Source organism: Micromesistius poutassou, assembly GCF_964030765.1.
Source record: "Micromesistius poutassou genome assembly, chromosome: 15".
Lineage (NCBI taxonomy): Eukaryota > Metazoa > Chordata > Actinopteri > Gadiformes > Gadidae > Micromesistius > Micromesistius poutassou.
This window is the reverse complement of record NC_140285.1, coordinates 2,304,166-2,314,165: the sequence shown is the minus strand read 5'-3', so window position 1 is coordinate 2,314,165 and position 10,000 is coordinate 2,304,166. Positions and strand designations below refer to the sequence as shown.

The 10,000-nt window shown below is 47.2% G+C and overlaps 1 protein-coding gene across 1 annotated transcript in view; it reads right to left on the bottom strand.

Moving 5' to 3' along the window:
* Window positions 1-10,000, bottom strand: part of plxnb3 (plexin B3) — a 29,146-nt gene that overhangs the window by 15,418 nt on the left and 3,728 nt on the right. Inside the window, exons 2-9 of the mRNA XM_084479415.1 lie at window positions 5,356-5,809; window positions 4,362-5,091; window positions 3,133-3,312; window positions 2,515-2,640; window positions 2,137-2,237; window positions 1,738-1,870; window positions 640-799; window positions 52-160 (exon numbers count right to left, since the gene is read on the bottom strand). Coding sequence (XP_084335541.1) covers window positions 52-160; window positions 640-799; window positions 1,738-1,870; window positions 2,137-2,237; window positions 2,515-2,640; window positions 3,133-3,312; window positions 4,362-5,091; window positions 5,356-5,798 — 1,982 coding nt within the window. The 5' untranslated portion in view covers window positions 5,799-5,809. The remainder of the gene's footprint in view (window positions 1-51; window positions 161-639; window positions 800-1,737; window positions 1,871-2,136; window positions 2,238-2,514; window positions 2,641-3,132; window positions 3,313-4,361; window positions 5,092-5,355; window positions 5,810-10,000) is intronic.

The window sequence follows — 10,000 nt, the reverse complement described above, 5'->3', positions numbered from 1 at the left end:
AGGTGATGTTGTGTAGCAGTGTGTAGCAGTATGTAGCAGTGTGTAACCTACGGGGAGGTGGTGTTGAGCTGCCCTACGGCCCCACAGTCGTAGAAGGTCATGCTGGTGGAGGCGATGGTCACATGACCGAACATCAGAGACACGGGCAGGGTCAGGTGATCTGTCACTCACAAAGACATGACAGGTCAGGTGATCTGTCACTCATAGATACAGGACAGGTCAGGTGATCTGTCACTCATAGAGACAGGACAGGTCAGGTGATCTGTCACTCATGGAGACAGGACAGGTCAGGTGATCTGTCACTCATAGAGACAGGACAGGTCAGGTGATCTGTCACTCATAGAGACAGGACAGGTCAGGTGATCTGGCACTCATAGAGAAAGGACAGGTCAGGTGATCTGGCACTCAGAGACAGGACAGGTCAGGTGATCTGGCACTCATAAAGACAGGACAGGTCAGGTGATCTGGCACTCATAAAGACAGGACAGGGTTAGATGTATTTTACCACTTCCTGTGGGGCTAGGGTTAGTTATTATCAGTTAGTGTTAGTTTTTATAAGTTAGGGATAGATATTATTAGTAATGGTTAGTTATTATTAGTTAGGGTTAGTTATTATTAGTTAGGGTTAGGTTTTCTTACCACTTCCTGTTGGCCGTGCTGGGAGGAGTTCTGGTGAAGGTGATTGACAGGTGATAATGGTTCCCGTGACAACTGTCTGCTGTAGTGGGAGGAGCCCAAAGGCGCAGGACAACGTGTCTTGCTCCGAGAGGGTGGGGAGGTGGGCCACAGTCAGCGTTACCTAGGCAACACACACACACACACACACACACACACACACACACACACATCCACACACACACACACACACACACACACACACACACACACACACAGTGATAACCACAACACACACACATACACACACACGTTAAAAAAAGTTAAAAACACACACACACACAGATACAAACAGACAGATAGAGTAACACATACACACACACACACACACATTATTTATTGATAGATTATTTCTGAATTTATCAAATGTTTGTCAAATGTCAACACGGCCCCTGAACAAAAGCGCTTGTAAGTAAGTAAGTTAGTATGTAAGTTTAATTTATAGAGCACATTTACTCACAGCATACACTGACCAAAGTGCTGTACAATGTCAATAAATAAAAGACAAATAGCAAAGATATAATACAATACAACAATACAATTTGACCAGAAGTCCTAATATCAATACAAAAAGGGGGGAACATTCAATATCAGGGCACACCGCATAGACATGAACAGTAGGTAAATGGTTAGGGGGCAAGGAAGGCCAGGGAGTAAAAGTGGGTTTTTAGCCTAGACTTGAAGGCAGAAATGGAGGGGGCGGATCTAATGTCCTGGGGGAGCTGGTTCCACAGACGTGGAGCAGCGACAGCAAAGGCTCTGTCACCTCTCTGCTTGAGCCGTGAGCGTGGCACATGCAGAAGCCCTTTGTTGGAGGATCATCAGCTTGTGTTGTGGGTTAGGGTTAGGGTGCTCTGAGAGACTTGACTAATCTGAGAAACTGGATAACTACTCTGAGAGGCTTCATAGTTATTCTAAGAGGCTTCATAGTTAATAATTCTAAAAGGCTTGATAACTATTCTAAGAGGCTTAATAACTCATCTGAGAGGCTTTATAACTACTCTGGCTTGGTAATACAGACCCAGACTAGAAGGGGCTGCAGGTTTGTGAATGACATCATACCTGTATTCGCACATCTCTGCTCTGATTGGCTGGCTCCAGACTCCGAATAGACACACATTGATTGGCTGTTTGGAAGCTCCAGAGCCAATGGTTGGGCTCTGTGTGGCGCGAGCACTGATGCTGGCGAGAGCACCTAGAGAGGACCACAACAAGAACAATAAACAACAACAATAAACACAACAACAGGCAGAGGCAGACAGACAGACAGACAGACAGACAGACAGACAGACAGACAGACAGACAGGCCGGTGAGAGATAAAGACAAGCAGACAGACAGAATGAGAGGGTGAGAGAGAGACAGGAAGGCAGACAGAAAGAGACACAGGGGGAGAGAGATAGAGAAAGACAGGGAGAGAGGGAGACAGGACAATAGACAGGCAGAGAGACAGGTGTTCTTACTTTCCCTCCAGAACACACCAGCCACAGTAGGGGTCCCTGAGAGAGAGACAGGCCTGACAGTCTGTCTGTCTCTCACACCACGCCACAGGGAGTCTTGACACCTACAAGACGACCATGATGATGATGAGTTATTATATTCAATATTTTGTTAATAAACTGTGGTTAGGTCAGTAATAAACATTTATAATGTGATCATAAACAGTTTTTAGGTCAGTAATAAACATTTATAATGTGATAATAAACAGGTATAATGTAATAATAAACTATTTTAATGTGAGTAGTAAATTAAAGTGATAATCAAAAGGTGTAAAGTTATAATTCCCAGGTGTAAAGTGATAATCCCCAGGTGTAAAGTGATAATCACCAGGGCAGTGGTACCTTGCTGGAGGTGAGGACATAGGCATGCTCCCGAGTTCTGTCCAATAGGAGCTCTCTGACTGCAGAACCCTGGTCCACTTGAACACTGTCATACAACTTGCCTGACCAATCAGAACCGACTAGGACCTAGACATGCACATACACACACACACACACACAGGCACACGCACACAAACACACACACACACACACACACACACACACAAACACACACACACAGCGCTGTATTATTAATCATAAAATAATTATAATTATAATAATATGAAATTTGTTGTATATTTGCATAAAATATTCTTTATAAAATCATATAATAGTTTATAATAATCTATACTGTGATGAAACAGTGTTTCACTATATATATTATTGGATTATTATATTATTAATGTATCACATTATAGATTATAGCTTTAATTTTATGAATGCAATGTTATGCGTGTGTGTGTGTGTGTGTGTGTGTGTGTGTGTGTGTGTGTGTGTGTGTGTGTGCGTGTGTGTGTGTGTGTGTAAGTGTGTGTGTGTGTGTGTGTGGGTGTGTGTGTGTGTGTGTGTGTGTGTGTGTGTATGCGTGTGTGTGTGTGTGTGTATGGGTGTGTATGGGTGTGTTTCTGAGTGTGCTACCTTGTGTAGAGTTCCCTCTTTGTCTCCTAGCAGTGCTATAGTGTGGCCCGCCTCCGTTGCCGTGGTGATGGCTGTCAACTGTGTTGTCATGGTAATGGTAGGCGTGGCCGGAAGAGAGATAGAGCTAGCGATGGGGCTGGGGGTGTGCTCCCCCCCACAGGGATACTCAGATACAGACTCCTGCAGGAAGAATGGAGAGAGAGACAGAGAGAGAGAGAGAGAGAGAGAGAGAGAGAGAGAGACAATAATGTTATGGAAATATAAGCGTGTGTGCAGAGTGTATATATATGCGTGTCTGTGTGTGTGTTTGTGTGTGTGTATGTGTGTGTGTTAGGCATGGGCGATTTGTGAATGATTTGGTCAGAATCCCGAAGGCGAACGACGAGAACTGATTCCCAAAACAAGAGAACTGATTGTTTTTTATTTAACATAAAACAAAAATATAGTCGCGTACATAAAAGACACAAATGATCAGAGCTTCGTCTCCCCTCAACCTCATATAGATTGAGTCTAAATCGTTCTCAACGTTTCAGCCAATGAGAGTACTACAGCAGGTAGCAATCGCGTTGCCATAGGTAAACAATTGATAAGCGAGCGGCGTCATAGGCTAATGCTACAGAAATTTGCTGTTTTCCGAGCACCGTGACCGTCTGAAACTGTAATAACAAACCATTACTAATAATAAACTGTTTTGTGCCCCCTCGTTTCCACCGAGTGGTGCGGTGCGGTTCGGTACAGATGGTGGACTAGTGAAGGTACGGTTTGGGGCAGCTCAATTACGGCTGGCGTTTCCACCACCGACAGTACCCTTCTGGTAGGGCAGGGTGTAAAAAAGGCTCCATTTGCGGGGCGTACCCCATATTTATAAGCAAAGGGTTAGGGCCAGACACCTGAGATTCCCTCCCAAATGACGTAACAGACCATCTGACTTAACAAACTGAACGAACTGAACAAACAAATCAAAGTGTGTATATGTGTGTGTGTGTGTGTGTGTGTGTGTGTGTGTGTGTGTGTGACTGTGCATGCGTGCATGCTTGCATGTGCGTGTATGTGTGTGTGTGTGTGTGTGTGGGAGAGTGCGTGTGTGTGAGAGTGTGCGAGATTGTGCGTAGGTGTGTGTTTGTGTAAGTGTGGTGTGTGTGTGCGTGCATGCGCATGTGTGCATGCATGCGTGTGTGTGTGCGTGTGTGTGTGTGCGTGTGTGTGTGTGCGCGTGCGTGTGCATGTACCGGCGGCAGGCGGAGACACCGCGACACCGAGGACACGGCGTACTCTATGTAGGCCTCTTCCAGCCCGCCGCTTCCTCTTCCTGCCTGGGAGTAACACACTTCCTGCGTGCGGCTCAGCATGGCGTCCAGCTCCTCCATCCCGTAGACGCAGAGCGCCGAGCGGCCCGTCGCCACGGACGTGGAGGCCTGCCCCGTCGCCATGGTGACGAAGAGGGCGGGGCGGGCCAGGTTGGCGGCGAGCCACGCCCCCTGGGCCAGGTTGTAACCCCCCTTGCAGAGCAGCGGCAGCTCCACGTAGGAGTAGAAGCCCCGGTCGGACACGCAGAGCCGCGCCACGTAGCTGAGGTACTCCTTCTTGTGCCGCATGTCGCGGCGCGCCAGCAGGAAGTAGGCGTGGGCGCGGTGCCGGAAGGCGTAGACGAAGCGGTTGTTGTACTCGGAGTAGCTGCCCACCACCAGCTTGCCCAGCTCCTCCTCCTGGGAGAAGGCCAGCCTGGGGGGAGGGGTCGGGGCCAGGCGGCGCGCCGTGACAGGCGGCACGTCCCCGGGGCCCCGGCTGGTGTAGCCCCGCCCCACCAGCATCAGCCGCAGCCGGCCGCCCGCTTCCTGCCTGCTGGCGGTCGTTATGACGACGGCCACCGTGGAGACGCGCGGGTCGTTGGCGGCCACGTACTGCGTGTCCACGGGGTCGGAGGTCGCGTAGAGCAGCTCCGACACGTTGGCCAGACTCCTGGGAGGCACAACATGACGTTGTATAATGTTATATAACATGACATAACGTTATAGATTATAGAACATAACATAATAGAACATAACGTTATATAACATGATATAACATTATAGATTATAGAACATAACATAATAGAACATAACGTTATATAACATAGCGTTATATAACATAACATAACACATAACATAAAATTGTATAACATAATATAATATGACATAACATTATATATCATAACTAATTAACCTATATATAGTATACTCTCACCTCCGGTCGCAGATTCCCTGGAGGATGGACCCACAGACGATGAGTCCTCTCTCCTCCCCCATCTCCCCCTCCTCCCCCTCCTCCCCCGCCACCCCCGCCACCCCCGTCTCCCATTGGTCGAGCAGCAGCAGCTGGTTGTGATTGGCCGTGGGCCGGGCGGCGGGGCAGTCCTGGGCCAGGATGGGGGGCAGGCAGTCGGGGGAGTCCAGGCGGGGGCCGGTGGAGGCGTGGCTCAGGGGCTGCAGGGTGGGGCTGAGGTGGTGCAGGTGGTCCACGCCGCCCACGTACAGCTGGTCGGAGCGCGGGTCCAGCAGCAGGTGGCTTAGGGGCGCCCCCCGCAGCTCCACCCGGGATATGACATCATCAGGGACGCGCCCGGACGCCGCCGCAGGGGCGGCGGCGGGGCCAAGGAGGAGCAGGAGGAGGAGCTGAGGGAGGACCATGGTCCCTCAACCTGGAGGACAGGCAGACAGACAGGCAGACAGAGAGACAGGTCTTAGGGTAGGCTGCCTTAAGGGTTAAGGTAGGGTACCTTAGGGTAGGGTATCTCAACGGTTAAGGTAGGGTATCCTCAGATAGAGAAACTTAGGGTACTGTATATGGTAGCCATATCCTGCCCTCCACTAACACACAAACATACTGTATACACACACACAACCACACAAATTCGGTTTTGTGACATTAAATCCTTAAACCCTCTGTTTAGATGAGACGTGTGTGTGTGTGTGTGTGTGTACACACGTATGTGCATGTGTATGTGTGTGTGTGTGTGTGTGTGTGTGTATGTGTGCGTGCGTGTGTTAGTGTTAGTGTTAGTTAGTGGTAGTTTGGGTTAGGGTTAGTGCAAGTTGGTGGTTTGAGTAAGAGTTAATGTTAGTTAGCTGTAGTGTTAGTGAAAGATAGTGTTAGTTTGGGTTAGTGTTAGTTAGCTGTAGTGTTAGTTAGTGGTAGTTTGGGTTAGGGTTAGTGGTAGTTTGGGTTAGTGTTAGTTAGTTGTAGTTTGGGTTAGTGTTACGCTTAGTTTGTGGTAGTTTTGGTTACTGGTAGTTTGGGTTAGTGTTAGTTAGTGGTAGTTTTCGGTTAGGGTTAGTGTTAGTTTGAGTTAGTGTTCCTGTTAGTTAGTGGTAGTTTGGGTTAGGGTTAGTTAGCTGTAGTGTTAGTTAGTGGTATTTGGGTTAGTGGTAGTAAGTGGTAGTTTGGGTTAGTGTTACTGTTGGTTAGTGGTGGTTTAGGTTGGTGTTAGTTAAATGTAGTGTTAGTTAGTGGTAGTTTGGGTTACTGTTAGTTATTGGTAGTTTGGGTTAGTGTTAGTTAGCTGTAGTGTTAGTTAGTGGTAATGTCTGTCTAATCTTCAATTCATTAAACCGCAATGTCGCCATTCTTTATCGTTCATGTTTGGTTAGTCTATTCAGGATAAAACAGCAAAATCTCAAGTGTTTCTGCACCTTGTCGCTTGTTGACTTTAAGCAGAGTGTCTGTTACTCTGATTAACATGTGTGATTACATCATTAGGTGTCTGATGACATCATAAAGTTATGATGACATCATAACATGTGTGATGACATCATACATGTTCATCCGAGTAAGAGACGCTTTAATCTTGGGTACTTATATTTAACCTAATGCACCGGATACCATATATTTTATATTTATCAATATTATATCAATCAATCTATCTATCTATAGATAGATACGTGTACACGGTAGCCTATCTATCTATATGTCTCTCTGGGGAGGGTTAGGGTTAGGGTTAGGGTTAGGGTTAGGGTTGGAGGGTTAGGGTGAGAGAGTTAGGGTTAGAGGGTTAGGGTTAGAAGGTTAGGTTGAGAGAGTTAGGGTGAGAGGGTTAGGGTTGGAGGGTTAGGGTTAAAGGATTAGGGTTTGATTAGGATTTTAGTGTGTATTGTTTTTCTGCTCTGCGTGTGTTAGGGTTAGAGGGTTAGGGTTAAGGTTAGAGGGTTAGGGTTAAGGTGCGGAAAATGGATTTGCATAACTCTGCATACATTCTCAATTTGGTGTTTGTCCTGTTTTGTTAAATCTTGGTTGGCAAGACCGCAGACCTCAGACCACCAAGGGAGTGAGTCAATACTCTGAGGCAGATTATAACTGGGTGGTTCAGCGTAGTGACAGCCCTGGGGGCCGGAGTTGTGGTTGGGCAGGGTTAGTTAGTTAGTCAGGGCTAACCCTAACCCTGGTGTTGGGGTCCAGCTTTACTGTGTTTACTTTTACTGTGTTTCAGGCGATTGTATCTAGAGAGTGTGTTGGTGGGGCTGGGGGGTGGGTCTTCATAACTTGTGTCTTGTTTAGATCAGTCAAGGCCAGTCTGATAGCATCTGCGCAGAAGATCAAGGTGCTGTTAAAGAAAGCACCAGCACCAGATCACCTGCAAAACAATCTTTCTCTCTCTCTGTCTCTCTCCTCTCTCCCTCTCCCTCTTTCTATTGTTCAAGGTTTTTCTGTCTCAGTCCCCCCCCCCCCCCATATGTAAATGCAAGGAATACTTCAAGGTGACGATCACCTCAGGCCCACACACACTCACACACACACCGATACTCCCACTAACATACTGACACACACAAACTATGCTTACGCACACACACACACACACACGCAAAAACACACACAGATGCCAACTATACACACATATACACACTATACACACACACACACACACACACTGTAAAACTGGTTTCTCCAGTTGTATCATAAACACAGTAGCTTGCTGTGATCTCAATATACAGCATGCCGCTGTAATATTACAGTACTCTACTGGCAGAAAAATAATAAGGCGTGTACCGTTGGAAACCTTGGAGTCTCAGCTTTGTGCATCAATTGTGTAGATAGCATGACGTGAAAATGAGTTAGGCTCCACAACGTCCGATATGGTTAGCTTTTGTGATAGCCACCCATCCACTCAAGCCCATTTTGGGGAGAGCAACTGAAAATATACGAAGCGGGTATGAAATGAAACTATTGATTATAATAACTGTTGAAAAGGTATTTGATATCGAAGACAGTTGCAAAGTCTGAAGTAGTTGAAGTGTCAGAGAATGGGTGGACGGCTTTGCTTCATTGACTTCCATTATAAAAATAATATTTTAAAAGAAGAATATTTTAAACAGCTAATATGAACATTTTAAGTTGTAGTTGGGTCCAAAAATGTGTAGAGAATAAGAAAGAAAGAAATAGTTGAGCGCTGCTTGCGGCACTCACCTAACTATATATTAAATATAAGCTCACTCTTATCTCGCCATATGAGTTAAAATAAAATGGGCATTTGAGGCAAGCGTTATTTTCCCAAGACTGTTTGCTATCGGCAGTAAATGCCTGTACATTTAAAGATCTCCCACCATGCACTGTTTTTTTACAGCATTGTACTATAAAACCTAAATACAGTAGATTACTGTTAGAATTTTGCTGTACATTTACATCAAAGTGTTACAGTGTACCTTAAGATACCCTACCATGAGATACCCTACCTTAAGGTACCCTATTTTAAGATACCCTACCTTAGGGTACCCTACCCTAATATACCCTACCCTAAGATACCCTATCTTAAGATACCCTACCCTAGGGTACCCTTCCCTAAGATACCCTACCGTAAGTAAGGTACCCTACCCTAAGATACCGTACCTTAAGATACCCTACCCTAAGATACCCTACCCTAAGATACCCTACCCTAAGGTACCCTACCTTAACATACCCTACTCTGAGGTACTCTACCCTGAGATACCCTACCCTGAGGTACCCTACCCTAAGATACCGTACCTTAAGATACCCTACCCTGAGGTACCCTACCCTAAGATACCGTACCTTAAGATACCCTACCCTGAGGTAACCTACCCTAAGATACCCTACCTTAAAATACCCGACTCTGAGGTAACCTACCCTAAGATACCCTACCTTAAAATACCCTACCTTAAGATACCCTACCCTGAGGTACCCTACCCTAAGGTACCCACTACCCACTCACGGGTGGATCGTGGCTTCTCTCATGTTGAGCCCCACCCCACCAGGGAAACAAACCGGCGCCAGCTATTAAAAATCACAGCTGTTATTTAAAGCGATGAACATTAATGCCCATGCAGACCCTAACCCGGACCGTCACCCGGTATTAACCCTGACCCCAATCAGCCTCAGCGTCTGGGTCTCCCCTCAGGGAAGGTGGAGAACAGGATGGAAGTTTGTGACCAAACCCAATGCGTCACCATTCATATCCTCCTGTTTAACTCAACCAGAGCCTGATGAACACTTCTTTTGTGCCCCGGTCCGCGTCCCGGTCTCCCTCTTCCCCGGTCCGCGTCCCGGTCTCCCTCTGCCCCGGTCCGCGTCCCGGTCTCCCTCTGCCCCAGTCCGGGTCTCCCTCTGCCTTGGTTCCCGTCCCGGTTTCCCTCTGTCCCGGTCTCCCCCGGTCTCCCCCCGGTCTCCCCCCGGTTTCCCCCCGGTCCCCGTCCTGGCTTTGTTCCAGCGAACTTCAGTCCGGATGGAGCATTGTCACACCCGATTACCACTGGTACAACAGCCTACTAGTGTAACACTGTTACACTGTTAACACTACAACACTACTAACACTTATAACAGCAACACCACTAACAACAGTGACACTAGACCGGAGCAAGTTGACAGAACGAAGAGGGACTCACTG